General features: G+C 51.1%; 2 protein-coding genes across 11 annotated transcripts in view; one reads left to right on the top strand and one right to left on the bottom strand.

Annotated features, from left to right (window-relative positions):
• The first annotated feature begins 232 nt into the window (after positions 1 to 232).
• On the top strand, positions 233 to 15027 carry LOC138849390 (uncharacterized). 4 transcript variants are annotated; one of them, XR_016232812.1, is made up of 4 exons: positions 233 to 369; positions 982 to 1178; positions 3405 to 3493; positions 11235 to 11418. XR_016232812.1 is itself a non-coding variant. In XM_089331176.1 (4 exons), exons 2-4 carry the CDS (start codon positions 1112 to 1114, stop codon positions 14381 to 14383), a joined length of 303 nt encoding a protein of 100 aa, XP_089187302.1. In that variant the 5' UTR covers positions 233 to 369; positions 982 to 1111; the 3' UTR covers positions 14384 to 15027. The 4 variants fall into 4 exon arrangements, 2 of the variants coding, with proteins under 2 accessions (XP_089187302.1, XP_089187303.1); XM_089331176.1 differs by lacking the exon at positions 11235 to 11418 and adding an exon at positions 14237 to 15027; XM_089331177.1 differs by lacking the exons at positions 233 to 369; positions 11235 to 11418 and adding an exon at positions 14237 to 15027 and having other exon boundaries at positions 922 to 1178.
• Positions 15028 to 18788: 3761 nt separating this feature from the next.
• Positions 18789 to 26746, bottom strand: part of RYK (receptor like tyrosine kinase) — a 103753-nt gene continuing 95795 nt past the window's right edge. For all 7 annotated transcript variants that reach the window (XM_070072806.2, XM_070072807.2, XM_070072805.2 and 4 more), the window contains 2 exons: positions 20726 to 20862; positions 18789 to 19850 (listed from right to left, as the gene is read on the bottom strand). In XM_070072806.2, the coding sequence (XP_069928907.1) occupies positions 19739 to 19850; positions 20726 to 20862 (249 nt within the window). In that variant the 3' untranslated portion in view covers positions 18789 to 19738. The remainder of the gene's footprint in view (positions 19851 to 20725; positions 20863 to 26746) is intronic.

Here is a 26746-nt window from a genome sequence, read left to right as displayed (position 1 = left end):
CGCGCTCTCTGCCCCAGGCCTCTCCCAGGCCCTTTCCCAGGCCCCCGCTGCGCGCTGCTCTGCCACAGGGTGCCGGAGTGAGGATCTCACCGTGGTTTCAGGGCCACCAGCACGTCGCCAGTGGCGTTTGCTGAGTCAGAGGTAGGGAGGCAGGGTGGGAGGGAGGGAGGGGCTGGCCCTTCCTAGACGCCGATGAGAACTCACAACGCGAGGCTGCTGTTATTTCGGTGCAAGAGACGAGGAGGGGAAGCGATCAGGAATGAAGGCAGGAAAAGGGAAGAGGCCGGCGAGGAGGCAGAGATGCAGAGGCAGAGCAGGTTTGCCGACAAGGTGAAGGGCGACCCACCAGGACCACGGCTTCACGAAAATGTGAGTGTGGGGGCGGGCGCTGTGGCAGGTTAACGCCAGGCCTGAAGCGCTGGCATCCCATATGGGCATCGGTTCTAGTCCTGGCTGCTCCTCTTCTGATCCAGCTCTCTGCTATGGCCTGGGAAAGCAGTAGAAGATGGCCCAAGTCCTTGGGCCCCTGCACCCATGTGGGAGACCTGGGGGAGGCTCCTGGCTCCTGGCTTTGGATCAGTGCAGCTCTGGGCATTGCAGCCATTGGGGAGTGAACCAAAGGAAGGAAGACCTATCTGTCTCTCCCTCTCACTGTCTGTAACTCTACCTCTCAAATAAACAAATAAATAAATAAATAAATCTAAAAAAGAAAATGCGAGTGCGCAGGGCCACGTGCACGGGCTCAGCTGCTCCCTGCTCCTCCTAAGGGCCAGCAGGAGCAAAGGAGGGCAGAGAGGGAGGGGACTCGGCTTGGAGGGCGGCTCAGCCTCTGTCCTCCTCTCTGCCCCTCCTCCTCGCTCTTGCTCACTGGCCTCCACCCTCCTGAGCTGTCATGTAGCAGGTGGGTGGGATTCAGAGCAAGGCTATCCCTGAAGAAGCCCTTCCAACCACCTTCTTCCTTGCCCTTTCCTCATGTTCTAGAAATGGAACATTCTTTGGACATGTGGTGACCGGCCTCAGACTCGCTAGGAATCTATCACACTGGAGCAGGGGATGTTATTCACTTGGGAAGAACTGCTATGTTTACAATTTTGGCTCTTTGCAGCCAGGAATGTGGTCAACATCTCCATTTACCCCGGGCTGCTTTGCAATAGCTTCAGGAAGTTCCATAAAGTTTGGTAAGTCACATCTTGCACGTTCATGAATTTGTTTCTTCCGGATGGCTTTATACGTAAGGAATAGTAAGACTTAAAAAATAATTCTAAAAGGGTATTTTTGGGGGAGGGGGATCCTCAGTGCTTTCCAAGCACATGAGGGGCTCATCTGTAAGTGGTTTTTGTGCCCACCACCCTATCGTTCCATGCTCACATAGGTAGGATAATCAATGAGGCAACGTGGAACAGCAGGTGGAGTGTGGCGTCCAGGCCACGTCCTGGCTTTGATGGCAGTGTTTTACCTGTTTTCCTTCTACTTCATGTGAAGCTGGCAGTGGATTTTGGATGGGCCTCATTTACAATATTAAAAGAAGGTTAAGAGAGACCAGTGTGAGGGCACAGCAGGTTTAGCCAGCGCTTGCAACATCAGGATCAGAGCACCGGTTCCAGTCCCAGCTGCTCCACTTCCAATCCAGCTCCCTGCTAATGTGCCTGAGAAGGCAGCAGCTGAGAGCCCAAGTGCTTCAGCTCCTGAAATTCATGTGGAAGACCCAGATGGCATTGGGTCTGGCCCAACCCCAGCCATTGCAGCCATTTGGGGCAGAATCGGCAGACAGAAGCGCACTCGCTCGCTCTCTGTCTCTTGCTCTCTGTGATTCTGCCTCTCAAATAAACCTTGGGGAGAAAAAAGAGACTAAAAGACATGAAACATAGGCAGAGGCGATATAAGTTTTAGCCCTCAAGAAGTATTTTTCTTTTATAGGTAGGCATTCATCCTGCAAGACACTGCTCCTGTACAGTTTGGCATTATGTCCCAGACAGGAAGTGAATCAAATGCTTATTGTGGCGAGTACACTAATTACAAAGTACATCTTCCGTAGATCTTCAAAAACAACTTCATAGCAACTTCCTGGTGCTGGAGCCTAGCTTAGGAAATCTATCTATAACAAACGTGCTGTGTACTTCCTGATTTCACTGCAAATTTGTTTAATCTAAAAATCATTAAGGCATCTAATTCCTAGGATGCGACAGGAGGCTGAGTGGCGATTTGTCATGAAGCCACTTTGGCAGTTGGCGGGGGGGCTCCCTTTCATAGATCAGCCAATGGCATCAGCCCTCTGTGAGGACTGTCTAGGTGATGTTTGTGCCTGGGAACTGGAGCGGGGAGTCGGTGCTATCCAGGTCATGGGTCATTTCCTTAGTGGCTCATGGCCACAGGCTGCAGCCCAACCCTGGCAGGCGCCCTGTGGTCTCAGGCCTGGGTCCAGAGGTCAGGGCCATTGGCATTGACTTGGATCATGTACCTGCATAAATGTCGGCTTAGTAAATAAACGAACATGTGGAGCCAGGCCCCGTGCCATGACGCGGGGCCCCAGTGCTGGGACGAGCATTCCATGGAGGGGGGTGAGGGCTCAGCACACGGCGTCCCACCCGGCAGGCCAATAGTGAGGAGCCGTGCCCTCTCCTGTGCCCGTCAGGAGCGTGCCTGTGAAACCAGCCCCGTCTCTCCGGTATACCTTTCTCCAAGCCTTCTGAATTGAGTGCGATTTTTCCTGCCAGTAGGAAGCCTTGGAATAATGAATTCCATATGTGTCTGTTTCTCTGCGGGAAGTGGTAGGCTCACCTTTATTCGGTCAGCAGAACTACTCTCTCGCTGCAGGAAATCTTCATATTCAACAAACCCCAAGAGCTGGAGGAAGCTGCAGGGGAGGGGCGAGGGGCCCTTCTGGGCTTGGGGAGCTGCTAACGGAGTAGACCAGAACACACCTGGCTGCCAGCACTGGCCGCTGCGCAGCCACGTTTGGGGGAGGGGAATAGTTCTCAGGATAACTTTTCAGAATGCTTGAAGTAAGTGCTTGCAGGATATTCCCAAAAAGGAAGATGAAGGTGACGCTGGCAGCCAGGGCAGCATGGGGAAGAGAACGGGGACAGGAGGCCCAAACGGCATATTATAGTCAACACTGGGGTGAAGGAAGGGAGGAAGGGAGGAGGGGAGGAAGGGAGAGGCGGGCCCCACCCACCCTGCAGGCACTCAGGAGGATGCAGGCTGGAGCAGGCTGCTCAGATGGCCCGGGAGAACCACGGCACAAGCAGGGAAGGGGGCTCCTGGGGTGGCCGTGGCAGAGGGAGAGGATGAGTCTCATGTTGGCTGTGCCGGGCGGAGGCTGTGCAACCTCTGGGGAGGTGCCTGGGTTCTTGAACCAGAGACCCCAGTCAGGGATGCTGCTCTCAGAGTGTGTCTGCACACAGATGGAATCCCCGAGGGACGAACGTGCAAGGGGAAGCCTGGGGTAGGAACCTCCTACGCTGCGGAGGAGAGATGCAAGTCTGCGCAGAAGGTGAGAAACAAGGGATTTTTGTTATAATTAATTAATTTATTTGAAAGGCAGAGGTACAAGCTGACTTACCTCAAACGGTAGAGTTAGAAACATACCAGGGGATTCCAATTCAATCCCATCGAGGTGGCATGTACCAATGCCATCTCACTAGTCCCAGTGATCAATTTCTGTTCACAATTGATCATAATGATAGGACTAAGAACCAAAGGGATCACATAAACAAGACTAGTGTCTGCAAATACTAGCTGATAGAATCAAAAAGGGAGAGAACAATCCAACATGGGAAGTGAGATACACAGCACACCCATAGAATGGCAGATGTCCTAACAGCACTCTAGCCTCAGAATCAGCCCTTAAGGCATGCGAATCCGGCTGAAAAGCCCATGAGAGTATTTCAGGCATGGGAAGCCAAGACACTCTGGGGGAAAAAAAAAAAACCTAAATGAAAGATCTCCGCGAGTGAGATCCCAGTGGAAAGAACGGGTCATCAAAGAAGGAGGTACCTTTCTCTGAAGGGAGGAGAGAACTTCCACTTTGACTACGACCTTGTCTAAATATGATCAGAGTCAGTGAACTCAGGGGGCTTCCATAGCCTTGGCAGCTCATGACAAGAGCCTAGGGTGATTACTGATGCCATAAACAAGAGTGTCAATTTGTTAAGTCAACAACAGGAATCACTGTGCACTTACTCCTCATGTAGGATCTTTGGCCTTAGTGTGCTGTACATTGAGATTTAATGCTATAACTAGTACTCAAACAGTATTTTTCACTTTATGTTTCTGTGTGGGAGCAAACTGTTGAAATTTTTACTTAATGTATGCTAAACTGATCTTCTGTATATAAAGAGAATCAAAAATGAATCTTGATGTGAATGGAAGGGGAGAGGGAGTGGGAAAGGGGAGGGTTGCGGGTGGGAGGGACGTTATGGGGGGAAGCCATTGTAATCTATAAGCTGTACTTTGGAAATTTATATTCATTAAATAAAAGTTAAAAAAAAAAAAAAAAAAAGAAAGGCAGAGGTAGAGAGGCACTGGTTCACTCCCCAGATGGCCGCAACGGCTGGAGCTGGGCTGATCCAAAGCCAGGAGCCAGAAGCTTCCTCTGGGTCTCCCACATGGGTACAGGGGCCCAAGCACTTGGGCCATCTTCTGTTGCTTTCTCCCAGGCGCATTAACAGGGAACTGGATCGGAAGTGAAGCAGCCGGGATTCAAACCGGCACCCATATGGGATGCCAGCACTGCAGGCAATGGCTTTACCCACTAGGCCACAGCGCTGGCCTGGGAGGGGTGCTGAAGTCTAGCCCAGGGCTGACACAGCAGCCCCAGGGAGGACGGGCTCTGGAGTCAGGTCCAGGAGAGCCGGGGGGCAAGGGGCTGGAGGCCTGGCTCTACAGACACAGAGGCAGTGACAGGAGACTGAAATCAGAGCACGCAAGACCTCTGGGGAGCCAAGGTCAGAGGGGACAGAGGTGGTTTCGAGAACAGGGAGGTGAGAAAGCACTGTGCAAGAAAGGGCTGCTGCGGACCTGGGCTGAGAGAGATGTGGTTAAAGGGAGTCAGGGGAGGGGGGGCTGGCGCTGTGCTGTAGCAGGTAAAGCCACCGCCAGCAGGGCCGGCATCCCATGTGGACGCCGGTTCGAGTCCCAGCTGTTCCACTTCTGATCCAGCTCTCTGCTATGGCCTGAGAAAGCAGTAGAAGATGGCCCAAGTCCTTGGGCTCTTACACCTGCATGGGAGACCCAGAGGAAGCTCCTAGCTCCTGGCTTTGGATCGGTGCAGCTGTGGCCCTTGTGGCCAATTGGGGAGTGAACCAGCAGGTGGAAGACCTCTCTCTCTCTCTCTCTCTCTTGCTCCTTCTCTCTCTGACTTTCAAATAAGTGGGGTCAGAGAGGGAAAGGATGAGGGAGAGGACAGTGATGAGAATCTGGGAGGCCAACTGCACAGACCACAGCACCAAGAGGGCCCCTGGCTGGCCTGCTGCTTGGACAGGGAGCCCGTGGTGCCTCCTTGTGACTTCCCGGCTCTCCCCTCTGGGAACACTGCCAGCCCTGGTCCTTCTGTCTGCTGCGGCCCCTCTGGCCTCGCCTTGTTTCCCAAGCCTTTTTCCCCTCACCCCCCAACTCCAGGATGCAGGGGTGCAGCACACAGGGCAATTCCTTCTGGCTTCCCTGCCTGGACTTGGGGTCTTTGTGTGCTGGAGAAACCAGCCATGCTGGGTGTGTCCACGGTGATGGCCCAGATGGGCCAGGGGCCTGGGAGGCGCCACCCCCAGGGAGGCTGGACTGATGAAGTGTGGAGCGAGATGTAGAGGCAGGCTTTGAGGTCGTGGATTGAGTATGGCATGGGAGAGGCGCCACGCTGGTCTCTGCAGCGAGTGACACAGAATGCCGTCCTCTGAACGGGAGACCTGGAGGAAAGGCACCCTGCAGGCCTCGGAACCCTCAGAGGGGAGCAGCCGCCTGCTTCCTGGGGCCCCGAGGGCACGCGGCCCCTTCTCGCGTGCAGTCTCAGCAGGGAGTTCCAGAGTCAGGGCCCAGCGCCAGCGATGCAGGGGGAGGTCCAGCCAGGCCGTGGGACCACCGGGGGTTCACCTTGCAACCTTGACAGACCCCCTCAACAACCTGGGAAGAGACTCCCCTGAACCCAACAGCGTGCAGTTCCCCGCAAGAGAAGCATCTGGGGCTTCCTCTCTGGGAAGCGGTTTTTGTTTCCCACAAAACAGATCCATGGGTAGAAGGCCCTGGGTTTGCCATTAGGAGTTTCAGTGAAAACAGGGAAGGCAGGGCTGAGGGAGGAAGGCCGGCTGCCGGTGAGGCCGCCAGGGATTTCCTCACTGGGTGAGGCCGGCACCCAGGGTGTGCACAACGCAAGTGGCACACGGTTCAGAGATGCTGTCCCTCACCACTCCACTGGGGCTGACCAGAAAGAGGAGGTGGCCGATCAGATGAGCTGCACACGGCCCGCTGGTGCACACACCAGCTCCGGAGCACTCCCTCCCCTAGGGAGCCTCTCTGGGGCTGGAACCTTGGGGGCCGCCACAGCTTAAGTCGCCCCTCCCTCCTACACTGCACCATAGCTGGCTGGCCGGGTGCCCCAGCCACTGTGCGGACAGGGTGGCCTCCTCGGCCTCTCCTGCCAGGGGCTTGCAGAGCTTCCCGGAGATTCTAGTGGGACGAACGGAATGGCGAGGGAATCCTCAAGCAGCTGGATGGAGCCCTTTGGGTGCCAAAAATCCTGAAGTGTTTCCGAGCCAACGTTCGTGTCCCCAGAAACCCTTCCTATGCCCACGGCCTGGAAGGAAGATGAAGCCCCATGGAGCTGAATTCTTGCCCAGGCCTCTGTACCCACTGTCGCAGCAGTGGGAGTGGCTGGGCGAGCGTCCCACCTGCCTACTTTGCCCTCCGCGCATGCGTGCTCGGCGGATGCGCGCTGACACAGGCCAGCCCCGGTCCAGCGTGAGAAGATGAGCAAAGCCAGCAGATGGTCTTTGTGGGAATCTCACATGAAAATAAGCGAAGCAAGCAGCAGGTAGCAGCAGCCCTGTAGAGTGCGGAGTGAGACAGTCAGAAGGGCCCAAACGGACCATGTGCGCACTTCAGCAAAAGGAAGAAGCCGGGCGGTGCTGTCTGACCCCTGTGCAGGGCACCCAACGTGCTCCGAGACGGCCACAGCTCTGGAACCCTCCACCCCACCAAGGCACTTCCAAACACGGCTCCCTGGGGATCCGCCATCTCCCAGAGCTAAGCCACCTCTTACAGACTTCAATCCACTTCCTGCTCCAGCCACAAACTGTCTCCCTCGGCCCCACGTCTGTGCTGCAGCCTCCCAGGCTCCAGGCTTCTGGGTTCTTGGTATCCTGGCATGGCGACCCTGCTCAGCTGGAGCTCCAGGAGGAGATACCTGAACCGACCTGAACTCCATCTCACCGACACCCCAAACTCTCCCACACTGCAGCACTCACTGTCCACAAAACTCATCCTCCACTACCGCCCTTCCCCCCAGCAGCCTTCTCTTCCGTGGCGGGCAACGGGCAGCCCCCTAATCTATTCCCCTCTTCCTCAGGAACACGGCTGCCCTGCTAGACCCATCTCCCAGGTGCTCCCGGAGCCAGGAGCCTGCGCCTGGCCACCAGGAGGTGCAAATGGGATGAGTACAACTTCCCCATCACATTCCTGAAAGGGAACCATCTGCTTTTCACTTCTGCTCTTGCACTCTTCTGGAAGCTGGGGTGCTGGAGTGGTGTAGACTCTCCCACAGGATGGGACAGACACGCTGTGGAAAGTGAACCAGCCCCTAGCCCGAGCCGCCCTCCCCCCTTTGGACTACAGTAGGAGGGGGAAATGTAGCCCACTCTGCAACAGCAGATTCTACTGGGAAAACGCCATAGCTAACCAGGAACCACTTACTCTAAGTTCCTTGTCGCCATCCCCAGCTCAGTCCCACTTTCACTGGTTCTCAGGCTGCTCCCCTCTCAGTGAAGGCTGCAAAGCTTAGGATCCTGGCCGGCGCCGCGGCTCACTAGGCTAATCCTCCACCTAGCGGCGCCGGCACCCCAGGTTCTAGTCCCGGTGGGGGCACCAGATTCTGTCCCGGTTGCCCCTCTTCCAGGCCAGCTCTCTGCTGTGGCCCGGGAGTGCAGTGCAGGATGGCCCAAGTCCTTGGGCCCTGCACCCCATGGGAGACCAGGAGAAGTACCTGGCTCCTGCCTTTGATCAGCGCGCCGGCCACGGCGGCCATTGAAGGGTGAACCAACAGCAAAGGAAGACCTTTCTCTCTGTCGCTCTCACTGTCCACTCTGCCTGTCAAAAAAAAAAAAAAAAAAAAAAAAGCTTAGGATCCTGACAGCCCCCGGGGCTGGCCCCTCCCCCTCAGCCAACAGCCCTGTCACTCACGCCCTGACATGTGGTAGGACCACCAAGTGTGGTCCCTGAAAGCCCTGCCCACTCCACACCTCTACCCCTCATCTTTCGCTGGGCTCTGGGCAGCCTGCCTGTGCGACCTCACTCCATTTCTTATGATTATGAGAGATAATGCACATCAAGGCATGAGGTAGGTCAGTGGCCAGTGCAGAATGAGCAGCCACCACTGACATCACTGTGCACATGTGTCCGCATCCCCTCCCAATAAAAGCCCCCTGAGGTCTCTACCACCCTCTGGAACAAGCGCGAGCGTCTTAGGACATCAGGGCTCTTGGAACAACTGCCATCCTCTCGCTTCTCTCCTCCCACCCTTCCCTGCCAGGACTGCTACGCCCCATAGCATCAAACCACTCCCTGGCCTAAGCAAATCAAATCAACTTTCACCCACTCGATAACTATGTGTTCAAGCACCCCCTCAGGGAGTATTAGTGAGTGATGAGTTAACTCCCCCCTGTAGCAAAGAACGCCCACCTCCTAGATCACCCTGGCATGAGATGTGTCTAGGAAGTGACAATGGCCTCAGTTTCCTCATCTCCAAAATGAAAACCAAGCTACCCCCTCCATCCCTAAAACGCCATGCTGTGTAAGGCGGCTGCAAAACCCAAGCCACTGACTCAGCTCTACTGCTTCTGTTGATCCAGCGCACTTGCAGAGGGCATCCTGCGGAAAGGGAACCAAGTTCCTCCCCGAGGGACAGGAGAACTCGGGCCAGACGGTGAGGACGGCCACAAAGGGATGCTAAAGAATGGGGAGAGGTCAGGGCGGAGAAGGGGCAGCCCCGTGGTGGAGCCAGGCCAGCTTTCCACGGAGCCGGGCAGTGCCAGCTCCCGTCTCTTGCTTTTCCTGCCTTCCCAGAAGAGGTGAGAAGGCCCTGGGGTTGCACTTCCCACAAGACAGCAGTCTGCGGAGTTGAGCAAGGCTGCTGTTGTGTCCAACCAAGCTGCCCCCTTCCCTTCAGCCAGGCTGTCTGCAGTGTGTGTGTGGGGGGGGGCAAAGGCCAGAGGGCCACTGCCTGGAGATTCCAACACAGAACTGGAACACACACATCTCCAGCACCGCACTTCCTGATGAAGACACTCTGGCCAAGTCAAGGCCACGGGCGCGTTACTCAGAGCGTGTACTCTGGTGCTTTCCCAGAGCTGGGGCCCACGACTCCTCCTCCTTGCATCTACCCAAGTCTCAGCACAGCATCCTGTCCCACGGACAACTTCCAAAGTGAGCTTTGCACATGTAAAGAACGCGACTTCAAGCCTCACAGTGATGTCAGTGTTGTCTACACAGAGGCATGGATCATCCAATAAACTCTTATGATGCATCATTAGATAACTGTTTAGATAACTGTTGAAGGATCTCTATGTAGAAATATAGCTGGCTTATCTCCAAAGGCTGCAGCTGATCACGAAGTGAGAGCAAAGGCACTGAGGGATAGATACCGTATGCTCAAAGCGGAGGACAGCATAGCGTCGGTGCAAGCCCGCCTCTGTAACGTGGTGGCAGAATTCAGACTGGGAGGAGACGGTAGGGCTGCCGGTCAAAGTGACAGCAACCACCATGGAACAGTAGGGTTCTCTGGGCGTGCTCAAGGCTGACAGCTTGGGCAGTCTTCCCTCCCAGGCTTTCTCCTCCAGTAATGGCACTCCCAGATCTAGAACAGCAAGTTGACTGGGTGCCCCCAACATCTCCTAGGACTCCCCACCATCACTGCACTGCCCCCCTCACAGCCCACAGAACTTTGGAACCATTGGAGCTGCTGCGGAAGAGGCCAGATACCAGTCCCTTTCTGCACAGGGCCGGCCACTGCTAGCTGCCCACCAACAGCCAGTGCCCGCCGTTCCTTACCCTAGAAGCCCTGTTTGGTTCAAGGCGAGAATGTGAGCAACTCACCTTCCTCAGAAGTTTGTGAGTGAATGGTTGCTCATCCACACAATGGAGCACTTTTCAAAGCTTCACAGCTCAAAGTAGTGATACATCTACAACACGGAGGAGCCTGAAGATACTAGGCCTAGTGGAGGAAGCCAGACACAAAAGGCCACCTCGTGAATGATTGCATTTCTGTGACAGGCTCGGAAGACATAAATCAACAGACAGAAAGTAGTTGCTAGGACTGAGGATGGGAGGGGAACCAGAAGCGACTGTCAATGGATATGGGGTCTCTTCAGAAGTAGTAATAAAGCAGGTTGTAGTGATGATGCTGTAGCTCTGACGGTTCCCCCCAAAATCACTGGATTTTATACTTTATATGGGTGACATGTGAACTATAACTCAATAAAGTCAGCATATAAATAAAACCAATGTAACTCAGCAAAACCAATTATAACTTCAATTAGCAACCAACAAAGCCTACTTTGCTGGGATACCTATAGCTCGGAGTGCCCACGTGTGACAGCTGGGGCCTGGAACATGCTGGTGGCTGTAAACTACAGGAAGCCCCCAGCCCCAAGAGAAAGGACTCAAGCAACTCACGCCTTTGGCTGTTTCCCATTTCCCACCCAGCAGCAGCTCTAGCCCTGCGGTCCCTCAGAACCACAGCATGTGAGCTGTAGAGCAGCGCCCAGGAGGGGATGCTGATGGAGGGCTGGGGTCTCCCTGTCAGCCCTGGTTCTCTCTTCGGATTTGACAGAGAAAAGTAACCCACACGGTAAGCCCTCCATGCCTATGGGGCCTGCACTGATGGGTTCAACCAAGTGCAGACAGAACAGATTCGAAGAAACAAAGTGAGTCTAGGGGCAGCACTGCAGCATAGCAGGTAAAGCCGCCGCCTGCAGTGCCAGCATCCCATATGGGCGCCGATTTGAGTCCTGGCTGCTCCTCTTTCGATCCAGCTCTCTGCTATGGCCTGGGAAAACAGAAGATGGCCCAAGTCCTCGGGCCCTTGCACCCGCATGGGAGACCCAGAAGAAGCTCCTGGCTTCAGATTGGTGCAGCTCCAGCCATTGAGGCCAACTGGAGAGTGAACCAGTGGATGGAAGACCTCTCTCTCTCTCTCTCTCTCTCTCTCTCTGTAACTTTGCCTCTCAAATAAATAAAATCTCAAAAAAAAAAATACAGAGGAGGATGTCTATAAGTTATATGCAAACACTACACCATTTTATCTAAGGGACTTAAGCATCTAAGAATCTCGTTACCCAACGTGGTCTCCGAACCAATCCCGTGTGGGTACAGACGGCTGTACTGGGTTGAGGCAGCCAAATGCTACCTCCATTGATGCAAGCCTAAGTAACACCAACCCACGTTTATTCTTGGAGTCAAGAAGGCAAAAGGCAAAACAGTGGAGTTAGAAAGATGTAAAAAAGCTGAATACGAATGTAACCTGCAGGTATCATGTTGCCGCTGATTTCTCAACAATGTTGCAGTGGATTCGTTTCTGAGAGGAGCAGCATGGTGGGGGCAAGAGGCGCGGAGTCACCACACAGACCCCGGGAGTCAGGTGAAAGCAGGCTTGAGGCGAGCAGCCCGCAGACTCGTTTATTACAGTTGGAACCATATCTTATATAGCCAAGATCAGCCAATCTGGTCAAGGGGCGGTCTATGCCCCAACCAATCACAGCCTGTTGCCAGGCAGGCTCTGTTGCCAGGTGGGTTTCAAAGCCATTCCTGAGTAACTGACACTCACTTGCCAGTGGCCACCTTGGCATGGCCTTCTCATTCCACCCTTTTCGTTTATTTTTGAGCAATGAGAGGCATGATTCTTGGCCATACCATTGTTGACCCCATTCCCATGTGGTCTCCATACGCAGCTTTGCCTGTCTTAGGTTGTCCCCCAGGGGATCTTACCCGTCATTGACTAACCAGTGCTCAAATCGAGAGACCACAGGATTGCTTGCTCAGATAGGGGTAGGACTGAGGAATAATGGTTATCAGGAATGGCATGACTGCACACGGACTATGGGCCATTTGAGTGGCTGACCAGAGCTAGTGGGGTACAAAACAGTAACAGATGTGGCTATGGGCAGTTTCTCAGGGTAGGATAATAGGGCAGGTGTATCTGCTAACAAGGCGGATTCTCAGTCTTGTTCAGCTGGTTCTTGTTGGCTGTCAGTTGCATGCTTGATGTTTCTGGCTGGTACCCAAATGGGCTGTTCGACACAAGCATATCCTCGACCTTTGGTTAATAGAAGTCTTTTTACAGGCGTTGGAATCCAGGGCCTGAATTCTGCATCCGCTCCTACATTAACAGCAAACGTGCAGGTGGGATGGGGTCCAGCTGCTGCCCTGAGAGCCTGGGGTGTCCGAGTACTGCCACAAATGTGGGGATCCTCACTGGGTGCGGATGGGATGACCTCGCATGGGTTATTGTCTAGAGGTCCTCTTAGTTCATCCCACGGGTATGTGGGGGGTGGCTGACTAGGCATTGCTACTTTGTTTGTTACCTTGTTTGCTACATTGTTTTTTTCACTGTCCCAGCTCTCTCTCCCTAAGTTATCAACCATTGTCTGTGAGACAGGGACCTGGAGTGTCAGGCTCTTATCACTCACAGATTCACTATCTTTGATAATCTGCACAGGATTCTGAGAGGGGGGTATCTTTCCCATGTCTGAGCGCTTAAGAGCGGCACGGCATGCCAACTCTAGCCAAAGGAAAGACACGTACGCACTGCTGCCATAACAAAGCAAATTCCTAGCACCTCAGCTGTTGATGGCATTCTGCAGGGGGTTCCCTATGTTAGACAAACAGATAGTGGTATATCAGATCGTAAGTATGTCCTGTGCTTAGTGGGGGACTTCCTTGATTCGTTAGGTCAAGGCCGTATGCCCACACGGTGTCTCCGGAGCGTCACCTCTCTCGAGTGAGGGAAGATGACTTGGTTCTGAATTCTGGGATGATCAGTCCTTATGTGAATTCGCCGGGCGAACCCAAAGTAACAGGAGCAGCTGAGAAGCGGCATACGCTTTTGGGCGGTGTGTGCCTAACCTGGGGTCACTTAGACCGAGGACAAGGAGAAGGAAAGGGGCGTAGGAGTGGGTTCTGTGCTCACCCTCACAGAACCGAACAGCACACAGAATACCGAGGGGCCTTCTTGCCGAAATCCAGGGGGGACCTTGCCGTGTCCAACAGGCTGTCTCTCTCAGTCATGTTGGCAGGCCAGATGTTGCCATTGATTTCTCAACAATGTTGCAGTGGATTCGTTTCTGAGAGGAGCAGCGTGGTGGGGGCAAGAGGCGCGGAGTCACCACACAGACCCCGGGAGTCACCACACAGACCCCGGGAGTCAGGTGAAAGCAGGCTTGAGGCGAGCAGCCCGCAGACTCATTTATTACAGTTGGAACCACATCTTATATAGCCAAGACCAGCCAATCTGGTCAAGGGGCGATCTATGCCCCAACCAATCACAGCCTGTTGCCAGGCAGGCTCTGTTGCCAGGTGGGTTTCAAAGCCATTCCTGAGTAACTGACACTCACTTGCCAGTGGCCACCTTGGCATGACCTTCTCATTCCGCCACAGTATCACACAGTTAATTTATTTTCTTAAAGGTAACCATTTTCTACCAATACATGTTCCCCCAGTTTCAATATATCCTCATGGGAGCCCTCACCTCTCTAGAGACAATGACTGAAAAATGCTTTAGTTTTTTTTTTTTTTTTTTTTTTAAGAATTACTTGAAAGGCAGAATGAGACAGAGGGAGGGAGGGTAGGAGGGAGTGGAAAGTGGGGGGAGAGAGAGAGAGAAAAACAGGCTTGATCATCCATGCTGGTTCACTCCCCTATGTGGCAGCAATGGCCAGGGCTGAGCCAGGATGAAGTCAGGAGCCGGGAACTCCACCGGTGTCTCCCACCTAGGTGGCAGGGGCCCAAGCACTTGGACCATCTTCCTGTGCCTTTCCAGGTGCGTCAGCAGGAAGCTGGACTTGAAGCCGAACAGCGTGGACTTGAACTGGAGCTCTACTATGGGAAGCGGATGTTGCAAGCAGCAGTGGCCTCACCCCCACACCACACCGCAGGCACCAATGGTTTAACTTTGAAATATGGATAAGCCAATATGAAGAAACCTCACATTTGCCTTAAGAAGAATAATTTTGAGGATCACCAATTCTATTCTTTTTCTTAAGTTTTTAACAGCATAACAAGAACATCTGACCTTTGAAAGGTTAGGCCTCATCTCCCACTAAACCCAGTCAGCCTTAATTTTATAAAGAATAACATTCTTAGGGAGGAAAGAGCTTGCTTAGGTAAACCTATGTAGTCAATACACTGAGGCAGGAAGTTCCCGTTTCAGAGAGTTCACTACAATCTTATCCTGAAATATTAAGGGCAAAGTAAATATAGAAACAAAACTGTAACAATAGGCGGGGCTGGTGCAGTGATACAGCGGGTTAAAGCCCTGGCCTGAAGCTCCGGCATCCCATATGGGCACCAGTTCTAGTTCCAGCTGCTCCTCTTCCCATCCAGCTCTCTGCTGTGGTCTGGCATAGAAGTAGAAGATGGCCCAAGTCCTTGGGCCCCTGCACCCACGTGGGAGACCCAGAAAAAGCTCCTCGATTCGGATCGGCACAGCTCCAGCTGTTGCGGCCATCTGGGGAGTGAACCAGTGGATAGAAGACTTCTCTGTCTCTACCTCTCTCTATAACTCTTTCAAATAAATAAAATAAATCTTTAAAAAAATAGGCAAAGTGTTCCATTTTTATTTTCTAGCCCGAGATTAAGTCACCTCTCCCTGGGATGGGATGGGGAGAGGGACATGGGAGAGAAACACTTGAAAAATAACCTCCCGCTGAAGTCAATGGATTTAACCTATCACTCCAAAGTGGACCTGGTATGGAAAGTAATTTGAGGGTAACCAGGCTAAAGATTCCTGTGACCAAAGAAAATGCAGGAAAAATGAAGTTAAAATGTTGTAGTGGGGTGGTGGGGGCTGGGATAGGACCCTCCATAGCAACCTGTATTCTTTTTATTGCATACTTTATTCATTTCTATTACATAAAACTTAGCTTGGCCAGTCTGAATATCCTATCATATTGCTATGAGAACACAGTATGTGAACTATGAGCTGCTGGTTTTAAGGAATTAGAAGGTTTTTAAAGTCGCTCCAATTGTTATCTTGCACAAATGTAGGTATTTTTACTTACACATTCTTTAAATATTCAACCATGTGTCAAGCACTACTTAAGTAATGGAGTTTCAGACCTGATTAAAGCACAAGTTCCTCTCCTCAAGGAACTCAAAAACACTCATGGGACTACGCTGGGGAGCCACACGAGCCTGGAGGAGGGGGCGGGGCTTGTCTCAGAGAAGGAACAGCACACGCAAAGGGAAGGGCTTAGAGGCAGGGAGAGAGGGAGGGCGGCAGGTGGGGCTGGAGAGAGGCGGCGACTGCTGCCTGGGAGTTCTGACCGCTGGCAGGGGCCAGGCAGTGGGGCAGAGGCAGCCACTGGGCAGGCAGCTGGGCAAGGCAGGAGGCTGCCAGGGAGTCGACTCCGCAGAGGCAGACTTCCACACGCGGGGACAGCTCAAGTTTTGTGTCCCACATTTCCCTCCCAGTAAAAACACAGCCTTCAGCACTGCCAACGGGCCCGGGGCCAGAGGCGAGTGGCTTCCGTGCAGTGGGTGAAACGGCAGCAAAGAGGTCGTCCCCACCAGCCTGTGAGATCTGCCGGTGCCGCACCTGTAGCTGGAAGGCAGTAGTGCCCGGCCCGGGAGCTGCTCCAGAAACTGCTGCGTTCTCTTCTCAGGTAGGCTCTTCATTGGCACAGGCCGCGCGGGACCTGCCACCATGCTAAGCCCCGGGGGGGATTCGCTCTCCACTGCACACACTTTCTTCCCGGGGGCCACACACCTCACTTTGCTGATGTTGCTTTTACCAGCTGCAGCGGGTTCTTCTCCGATGTGCCTTCCTCACGAAACTCGACGTGACTCGGTCCTAGGCCCTCTCTCTCCACTCTCTCCCTAGGCAGACCCATTCGGTGGCACAGCTTCTGCTACGCTTGCACACTTGCGTGTTCACTGAGCTCTCTTCCCTGAGCTGTGGACTCTTGTCTACAACTCAGTCCTCACCAGGTGATCAGTTGGCATCTCAAGCCCAGCCTGCACCAAACCACCGATCCCCTCTGCCCGGCAGGCTCCTGTTTCTCCCATCTCAGGACTTGGACCCAACAGCCACATGCTCACGCCCCCAGGCAACCAGCCACCCCCACCCCCGACAACTCCCTTTCCTCCTTCACCCACTGCCCACATCCAGATCAGGTACCTTCACCTTTCCTCCTTCACCCACTGCCCACATCCAGATCAGGTACCTTCAAGACTGATCGTCAGTCTACCCCTTCTCTTCATTGTAATATTGTTGGACCACAAAACAGCTTCTTATGGAGTCTCTACTTCTGCCCCCTTGCCTTTCTACCACCCAACCTTCAGATCATGTCACTCCTTATTTGAAAAACCTCTGAAGGGGCCAGTGCCGTGGCTCACTTGGTTAATCCTCGGCCTGCAGCGCCGGCCTCCCATATGGGCACCGGTTCTAGTCCCGATTGCTCTTCCAGTCCAGCTCTCTGCTGTGGCCTGGGAAGGCAGTGGAGGATGGCCCAAGTGCTTGGGCCCCTGCACCCACAAGGGAAACCAGGAGGAAGCACCTGGCTCCTGGCTTCGGATCGGCACAGCGCCAGCCGTGGCGGCCATTTGGGGGATGAACCAACGTAAGAAAGACCTTTCCCTCTGTCTCTCTCTCTCTCTCTATGACTCTACCTGTCAAATAAATTAAAAAAAAAAATCTCTGAATAAATCCGCACCGTACTAGCACCAGGTAGAAATGTGTGCCAAGGCTTCCTGCTTCTCCCGCCCCTCGTGTGGGACCACTCCCCGGCCCAACTGCGCTCCAGCCACACGGCCTCCTCTTCCTTCTTCCCGGCGGCAGCTGGGGGATGGGCGGGAAGGGCTGCGAGGGGAGGCCTCATCATTTCTGCTGTCATGTGTCTTCTGCCCAGATCTGATCATGGCTAGTTTCTTCTTGTCATTCAGATCTCAACTCAAATGTCACCACTCAGAGAAGCCTGGCTGGCCATGACATCTGAAGCATAACTCTTACCAAAACCTGACTTTCATCAGCTGCTTCTCCTGATTCCAAGCTGACCTAGGCTGGGAGGAGCGGGCTCTGCCTGGTCTGCCCCCTTCCTGAGCGCCAGGCGTAAGGCACACACTGGGTGAACGGCGCAGTCCTCCTTGCGTCCACACAGGCGGTGCTCCCAACAGGAGTGTCTGAGAAAGGACAGAACCCAAAGGGCCGCTGTCACTGGAGCCAGCTTTTACTGTCACACTGGTGCTCGGTGAAGCTGCTCCTTTTCTAGAAAGGCTGTCACCTGCGAAATCTGTCCAGTAATGTTTGCAATCCTCAACAAAGCCACTGCCACTGCAGGAGAACCGGCCACCATGGGCATCTCTAACCGTTTATTTATTTATTTTTTTTTGGACAGGCAGAGTGGATAGTGAGAGAGAGAGAGAGAGAGAGAGAAAGGTCTTCCTTTTTGCCGTTGGTTCACCCTCCAGTGGCCGCTGCAGCTGGCGCGCTGATCCGAAGGCAGGAACCAGGTGCTTCTCCTGGTCTCCCATGGGGTGCAGGGCCCAAGCACCTGGGCCATCCTCCACTGCACTCCCGGGCCATAGCAGAGAGCTGGCCTGGAAGAGGGGCAACTGGGACAGAATCTGGCGCCTCAGCCGGGACTAGAACCCGGGGTGCCGGTGCCGCAGGCGGAGGATTAGCCTAGTGAGCCGCAGCGCCGCCTCTAACTGTTCTTTAGTTTTCCAGATCTTATACACTGAGCTGTGCTACAAGGCACTCACCTGACCACAGAAAAGGACGCCCTGAAAGCATTTGCTAACTGGCTGCCTCCTAAGAATGCAGGTCACGAACAGAAACATCTCTAACTAACAAATGGTCAATGGAGGTTTTATATCCTCCTCTGAATCCCGGAGACTGAGCAGCTCATAAAACCAAAGGAGCAGCGTTAATACAGGTTCTCAGAAAGTCATGCTCTCAGCCCGTCTGTGGAAGAACACGCAGTGTGCGAGCTACTCTCCCTAACGTGTTCTTTACTCAAGAAGCTTCTGTAAAAGCAGGAAGAGCCTCCAGCTGCCAGGCGCCGTCCCTCATCGTCCGGTGAGGCCGGGCGTAGCGGCAGCACCGCGGGCCCCTCAGCGGTGCTCGGGCAACCACACTGGAGCACACACACCCGGCGCTCCCTTACTGGCTCTGCAGAAACGCATTAGGGCTCTTCACACTTCCTTGAAACAACAATGCCACATTGCGTTAGAGCCTGGAAGCTGGGCAAAGCCCACTGCAGCCAGGTCAGGACTCTGCAGCCCGAGTGCAACGCTCAGGAACTCAAGCACGAAGCTGTGGCTGTTGCACGGTCCAAGGCCTACCAGACAGAACCAACCATTCAACACTGTTGTAATATAAAACAAATTCTTTAATTTTTCAGGTGTTTTAAAAAAGTTTTATACTTAAGCCAGCCTTGATGATAAGCACAAAATGTACCAGTTTACATTAAAAAAAAACAAAAAACAAAAAACAAAAAACCCACAACTCCAGCACCTGCTCTGTGCATAGCACTGTTCCAGGTGCAATAAAGGGAATCTTCAGCTGAGACACGTGATGTCACTTGCTGGACCTGTGTCATCTGCTTCGCCAGAGAGTAAAAATAAATAAAACTGCCGTGTCTTACTCCTGATCTGCCCAACCCTGGCTCACAGCAAAGCCCACTTCTGCCAAGGGGAAAATGCAGTGGACTCAGCTCCCACTTCCCCGCCACAGAACAAAAAAGAAACGGTTCTCCACGAAAGGGCAGTTTCTCACAAGTACAAAAATGTTGTTGTTTTTCCCTCCCCCTTGTTTTTCTCTTTTTCTCCCGCCAATAGTGCCTTTGCTTCTAGAAGGCAAACCACACATCTTTTTATTCTGTGTTTCCTCCAAGAAAAGTATTGCATCTTGAAGACAAACCATTTCCAAGAACAGTGATAAAAAACAGTATTAAAAAACATTTTAAAGGAGAGTCACCTACATTACCTTGATCAAATAGCAGTTGGCACTAAGATAGCTATTCCAAATATCCACGTCTAAACAATTTTAAAAACTGTTTATTTTGTAAGAATGTACTAATCCAAAGTAACTATGTTTTTAAAAAATTTGGCCAAAAAATTTACAAAACCCCTTTAAGTTCAACCTAATAAAAGACGTATCTAAAAATATTCCACATTAAGTCTGTCTTAGAAGTTCCGATTCTAAAGCGTCCCAAAGGCACAGTGTTCTGGAAGACGAGGGTGCTCCTGCCAGCGCTGCATCCTACACCAAGCGTCCGTGGCGGGATCCAGGTGAGCCCCCACTGTGGGGCTCGGAGAGGAGTCACACGTAGGCTCCCAAGGCTGCGTGGAACTCTGTGAGGCACTGCACCAGCTGCTGGAACTTGGGCCTCTCCTCCGGATCTAAGGCCCAGCAACAGGCCATCACAGCAAACCTGCAGAGCGACAGCGCCGGGAATCAGTGGGTGACAGACAGCACAGTACTTGCCTAGCCTGCTGGTTAACGCCCTCTGTCTGATGTGGCATGCAGAGGATGCTATATTAAAACTGTCCAGTTTTACTATCTGTTGTCAGTTCTATGATTTAAAAAAAAAAGCTAAAATAACTTCTCTGCATATGTGTGGACTTCAGTGTTTCATGAGAGCAAATCAAAATATTTCAGCAAACACAGAGACTTCATGGAAACACCTAAGACACAGTCAAGTGGCAGTTCTGAGAGACGGGGCGTGGGGGAGGAGGAAATGTTATCTAAGCTCCAAGAACACTGGACAAACAGTCAGATCAGTGCCGTGGTTTAGAAGCCCAGGGTTCTGGAACTGAGAACACACTCATCGTGTGCACACTGGCACCCCTGAAGAGCCCCCTGCCCACCACTTTTCATTACATGGAAGGATTGGCTATGTGATGGAAGCAATCACCTCCCTCACCAGCCCAGAACATCTTCCCTACGGCAAGGCCAGACGATGAAAAAGGCCTGGTTTAAAAAAAAAATACTACACCCATGTCAATTACTAGGGCTTTATAATCAAAAGTCTCCACAGAGTAAGCGACATGGCACTCAGTCAGGGGTCTCACTACGCACACCAGTCTCTCAGGTTAATCTGCAGTGCTTAGTTTACACTCTACAAACGGAAGTGCAACAAGTCCTAATGTCAAATGCATGAAAACACACAATCTGCCTGACTCTGCTTCTCTACAAGAGCCTAACTCAAGTTCGAAGAGCCCTTAGTCCCAAAAGGGAAGGCTTCATGTGAATATGGAAACCCGCTCTTTCCTTCTATCCCACAACAGTAAACAGAATGACACTCACAGTTCATCGGGACAGTTGATGGGCTGGGCTATCCGGTAACCATCTTTCAGGTACGCAGCCATCTCAAAGGGGTCGATGTCCACGTAGGGCGTCTGGCCCAGAGTCATGAGCTCCCACAGCGTCACTCCAAAGGCCCACTAGGAGAGGAGCAGCACACAATCAGGGGACAGTTGAAGCAGCTGTCAGGGTGCTGCTTCAGGATGAAAACTGCCGCTCATCTGACGCTTAAGGAGAGCAGAGCACCACAGGAAGTCTTACCGCACTCAGCTCCTCTTGCTCGGATGGAAGACAGTGCTTCATGAATTCACCGGGACATCAGTAATGAGTCTTCTAAGTATTACAGCTATTAGAAGAGGTTTTTTTTTTTTTTTTTTTTTTTTTTTACTACTGACTACAAGCTGTAGCACCTCAAACCATGAATTACATCTAAGACTTTCCTAATATGAAAGTTTGTAAGTTTAAATATTATGGCCAATCTGTAGAGTTGAGAAGTAGAAAATGAACATAACTTTAGCCTAAGTTTGGCGAAGAGCATCCTGAGTGTGACATGAAAATTATGTAAAAGGTAAGACAGCGGGAATTTTTACTAAATTTAAATTAACCTATGCAAATATCCAGAAAAACAGCTGCCCACCTTGCCTAAGTAATAATCAGATTTATCAGGAAGCAGCCTGTGGACTGCTGCTAGTGGCAGCCACGGTGAGCTCTGGTCAGGGCTCCCCTCTGCGGCCCAGCCCTGGCTGTACTGCAGCTCCCAGAGGGCAGGCAGCGTGTCTGTAAGAGCCATTGCCAAGGGGAGGTGACTACTGCATGGTCACGTGTGACTCTGAGGTCAGGGCAACTGGGGCTGGGTGGGGAGACGCTGGCGTGAGACAGTACCCTGTTTATGAGCGGCTCTAAGTCCAGGCATTCTGAACCCTTTACTGCATTTAATTTTCACAACAAACCTTGGGGAACCACTGGTGACTTGACTTTACGGAAAGAGGAAACTTGCCTACAAATACATTTTTTAATGAATCAAAGAGAAAAAACGGGGGCGGGGGAGAGGCATGTCCAACCAAACACAAGTCAAATACACCTACTTACAAAACCTAAGCATAGTGCATTCACTTTTAGGTGAGCCAATCCAAAGCCAGGAGCATTTTCCAGGTCTCCTACATGGGTGCAGGGGCCCAAGAACTTGGGCCATCTTCTACTGCTTTCCCAGGTGCATTAGCAGGGAGCTGGATTGGAAGTGGAGCAGCTGGGACTTGAACTAGTGCCCATAAGGGATGCCGGTACAACAGACCAGGGCTTTAACCTGCGGCGCCACAGTGCCGGCCCCGGCCCCGCAGGTCTATCTTAAGACCTCACTCTATATAAGTCCTAACACCGATAATGATTAATAAACACAATGCTGGATTTTGGAGCAGTGTCCAATTTCTACAGAGAAGCAGTTTATTACACAAATGGACAGGGCCCAAAGAAGTGAAACGGGCTGGCAGGGCATTGCCCTCCCTTCTTTCTAGATGACACAGGTCTGTTCTTGTGCACTGATCACAGAACTGTGGGAAGGGTTAATTAAGTAGTAATTATAGCATACATTATATTTATAATTAATTATAACATATTGTATTACATACTTTATAATAGATAATTAAAATTACTTCTCTCACATTTATGTCCACATTATTATCACTAACAAGTCATCTAAGGTTCTCACATTACATATCACAACACTAAAAAGCAACATGAAATAAAGAACAATCAAGCCAAAGGGCATGCTACAGTTTCACTTCCTTAAAATCCAGCGAAAGTGATAAACTGCATGCTGGCAACCGACTCTTAAAAAAGAATCAAGACCAAATGGCACAAGGATGATTTGTGGAAAACTTGCTCTCTCAAGTCTTCTGATAAGTAAACCATTCAAAGGGTAGATAGGCTTATTCTATAATTTCCTTCTGTTTGACGCAGTTGGGGAGGGGCAATAGGAAGGTCAAGTTGTTGTTTTTCCCAGGGTTTCATGGAGGACTGTGGCCATGTCCACTTATAGAACACTTTAGAGAAGAGTGTTCTATTCGTCTCACTTCTTTCCCCCTAACTTGCTATTTTATAGCTTTTTAGGACATAATTTTTTTTTTTACCAAAAATGTATAGGATGTGGCTTGTCAAAGAGTTAAATTAATTTAAATTTATTTTTGTCCTTTAAATATAAACTGGTATCTTGGGGTGGGACCAACGTGCCTTTCTGCCCAGCTGTGGGAGGTGACACTGTCACCCTACTGGGCCCAGAAGGCAGAGTACTGAGCCAAGAAGTGCCTGAGATTTAACGTTGTCTGCCCTGTTAGGGACCCATCACCCCCGTCTTCCTTCCAATCTCTCACTTCGGGGAGGGGCATGTCTGTAGGTATCCATTCTACACCTGTATTTGGAAGCACATAACTTGCGTAGTTTCACAGGCTCAGGGCTGGAGGGGAAGTTACCTCAGGAGAAACCGTACCTCGAGGCTCACCCTGACCCTAGATGATAATTAGAGAAGACTTTAGATTTTAGACTCTAAAGTGAAGCCAGAGTAAGTTTAGACATGTAGGGCCGTTGGGTTGGAATGAATGTATTTTGCTTGTGGGATGAATTCAGGGAGGCCAGTGGTGGGATGTGATGGACTGAAGGTTTGTGTGCCTCCCCCACCCCGCCCCATAGTCCTATGTTCAAATCCTAATCCCAATGCAACGGTATTAGGAGTTGGGGCCTTTGGAAGCGATTAGGTCAGGAGGGTGGAACCATCATTGGTAGGATTTGTGCCCCTGAGACAGAAATCATCAGAAAGCTCTCTCACTCCTCACACCGTGGGAGATGCAGAGATCACCATTTATGAATGAAGGGGGAGACTGTCATTAGACACGAAGTCTGCTGATGCCTTAATCTTGGACTGGTAAGACTGGAGAAACGTGAGAACGAATGCTTGCTGCTCCACCTGTCAAATTCATGGTAGTTTATCACAGCAGCCTGAAGGTGTGATGACACTATCCCAACCTCAAAATCAGCACGCTTTAAGCCCACAGTGTCACACACGGCTGAGAAATGACCACTTTTGCTATGAATCTGTCCAAGGACCTGTGATCAGGAAAGAGAAGCCAACACCGGGTGTCTCCCAGCGCCTCCCCCCCCATCTGTTATTGAGGGCGCTTTTCTCCATTGTACCAGACTTTGCTCGGCCAGAACACGATGGCCATGGAAGGGGAACATTAACTAGAATGATAAAGATAAAGTTCTAAAGGAACAGAAAGGACAGGAATGTTCCTAAGACTCCATGAGTAAAATAGCTCAAGGGACAGACAAGAGAGAAAACACACCCAGGGCCACAAGACAGCAACTGCTCAGTTTTTTTTTAACTACATTAACTATTCCTGCAGTAGCTCCATGTATACCTCATTCCAAGGAAACATTAGAATAATTAAAAGAATATTACTAACTAAAATTAGACTATGTCTTTTTAAAAAAGAAGTTTGGGGGCTGGCACTGTGGCGCAGCAGGTTAAAGCCCTGGCTTGAAGTGCAGGCATCCCATATGGGAGACAGTTCTAGTCCTGGCTGCTCCTCCTCTGATCCAGCTCTCTGCTATGGCCTGGGAAAGCAGTAGAAGATGGCCCAAGTCCTTCGGCCCTACACCCACGTCGGAGACCTGGAAGAAGCCCCTGGCTCCTGGCTTCAGATGGGCGTAGCTCCAGCCATTGTGGCCATCTGGGGAGTGAACCAGCAGGTGGAACACCCCTCTCGCTCTCTGTAACTCTTTCAAATAAATAAAATAAATCTTTAAAAATAAAAAGAAGTTTGGTTTTAATGTTTATTTATTTATTTGAACGTAGAGTGACAGAGAAATGAACAGACAGATAAAGAGAAAAATCTTTCAGCTCCGGCTCACCCCCCAAATGCCTGCAATAGTCAGGGCTGGATCAGAGGCTTAGCACTCCATCAGGTGACAGGACTCAGTACTTGCATGCATCACCTGCTGCCTCCCAGGATGCACTGGCAGGAAGCTGGGCTAGAAGCAGGGAGGACAGGATTCAACGGGCCCTCCACCATGGAATGCGGACAGCCTGCTGCCCTCCCCAACAACATCTGCCGAACATGATCATTTTTTTTTTTTTTACAGGCAGAATGGACAGTGAGAGAGAGAGACAGAGAGAAAGGTCTTCCTTTGCCGTTGGTTCACCCTCCAATGGCCGCCACGGCCGGCGCGCTGTGGCCAGCGCACCGCACTGATCCGATGGCAGGAGCCAGGTGCTTTCTCCTGGTCTCCCATGGGGTGCAGGGCCCAAGCACTTGGGCCATCCTCCACTGCACTCCCTGGCCACAGCAGAGAGCTGGCCTGGAAGAGGGGCAACCGGGACAGAATTAAAGCACCCCGACCGGGACTAGAACCCGCTGTGCTGGCACCACAGGGCGGAGGATTAGCCTATTGAGCCGCGGCGCCGGCCCTAACATGATCTTATTGTTAATAATACTAAACCTTTGTCTTTTTTTTCCTAAACTAAGGTCTGAAGTAATCCTCTAGATGTTTATTAAAATTGTCTTTAATATTAATACCTCTTAATATAAACTTAATACTTAAATAACAGTTCTAAAATTTTTAATGTTTAAAATCTACAGGCAGGGGCCGGCACTGTGGTGTAGCAGGTAAAGCTGCTGCCAGCAGTGCCAGCATCACATATGGGCATCAGTTCAAGTCCCAGCTGCTCCACTTCCGATCTAGCTCTCTGCTATGGCCTGGGAAAGCAGAAGAAGATGGTCCAAGTACTGGGGCCCCTGCACCCACATGGAAGACCACCAAGAAGCTCCTGGCTCCTGGCTTCAGATCGGCACATCTCCAGCCATTGTGGTCAATTGGGGAATGAACCAACAAATGGAAGACTTCTCTCTCCCTCTCTGCCTCTCCTTCTCTCTTTGCGTAACTCTGACTTTTGAATAAATAAACAAAACTTTTTTAAAAAAGCAACAGCCATAAAGAAAATAAATAATTATTGAAAATCTCACCAATACTCTCAAATTAATAATTAAGATCTAATATAAAATAGAAAATTTTCTGTACCTTCTAAATAATAAGTCCCTTCCTGTAACTCCCTTGGATATGACAGTAGTTCAACAGAGCAGTCTCATAGGTATATGATGTATAAATGTGAGGGTCTCTTGTCCAAGAGGCACTGGCTCAGAGGCACTGGGCCAACAGGAGAAACATGAAGCAGTTTGCTATATTTTCCACCTCGGTAGTCATTCACATACACAAAATAAGTAACATGAAGGTGAAAGGGAAATACTCCGATTCGCCCTATGCCCTAAAAACTGTTCAAACGCCTTTATAGGGTCTCCTCATCGCCACAGCCACTCTGATGAGATCAGCATGGAAGTCATTTCCTTGAGTTGTTTTTCCCAAGAAAATGCTCTTTAAACACAATGTAACACCTTAAAGACAAGAAACCCCACAAGAAACTCCTAACTGTGCAATCCTGATTGCATTTAATCTTTTATAGAAATTTGTTTCGTAATAGTAGAATTCTGCTAGCTACTGTAATATTCAAAGAAGATATAAATCAAGACATTTATTTTCAAATAATGGAAAAGAAAGTCACATTAAGAAACCTATGGTGGTGCCCACATCTGAAGAAAACAGAATAAAAACAATATCCAGACATTCTTAAGAACGTCTATGATGACGTCGTATCTTGGAACAGTATTAGAAAGACATTTATAACTAGTCAAATCTAGTTGTGCATATTTCCTAAGCTCAATAGTTAAAAGATAACGTTAACATTACAAGAATTTGACATAATGAAATATTGACTCCTTCCAGTAAAAACTATGAGAACAATCCAGAGACGCAATTTATTATTTTTAAGATAGAAACAAATCATGTAGAATTCTTAACTACAAAGAAATACGAAAATATTAAGGGGCTTTTAAAGGAGAGAAAAAGGGCCCGGTGCTGTGGCATAGCACGTATAGCCACCACCTGCAATGCTGGCATCCAATGTGTATGCTGGTTCAA

Source organism: Oryctolagus cuniculus, chromosome 4, assembly GCF_051225735.1.
Source record: "Oryctolagus cuniculus isolate XC-2025 breed Fujian yellow rabbit chromosome 4, ASM5122573v1, whole genome shotgun sequence".
In the NCBI taxonomy this organism is placed as follows: domain Eukaryota; kingdom Metazoa; phylum Chordata; class Mammalia; order Lagomorpha; family Leporidae; genus Oryctolagus; species Oryctolagus cuniculus.
Note: the sequence above shows the minus strand (reverse complement) of the source record. Positions and strands in the feature narration are given on the sequence as shown.

Bases quoted from the DNA above. Each gene is read 5' to 3' on its own strand.
- LOC138849390 (XM_089331176.1), top strand. From the start codon at position 1,112: ATGTGGTCAACATCTCCATTTACCCCGGGCTGCTTTGCAATAGCTTCA. The intron at 1,179-3,404 runs GTAAGTCACATC...GTCTGCACACAG, and splicing joins AGGAAGTTCCATAAAGTTTG to ATGGAATCCCCGAGGGACGA. The intron at 3,494-14,236 runs GTGAGAAACAAG...GTGCCTTTCCAG, and splicing joins GATGCAAGTCTGCGCAGAAG to GTGCGTCAGCAGGAAGCTGG.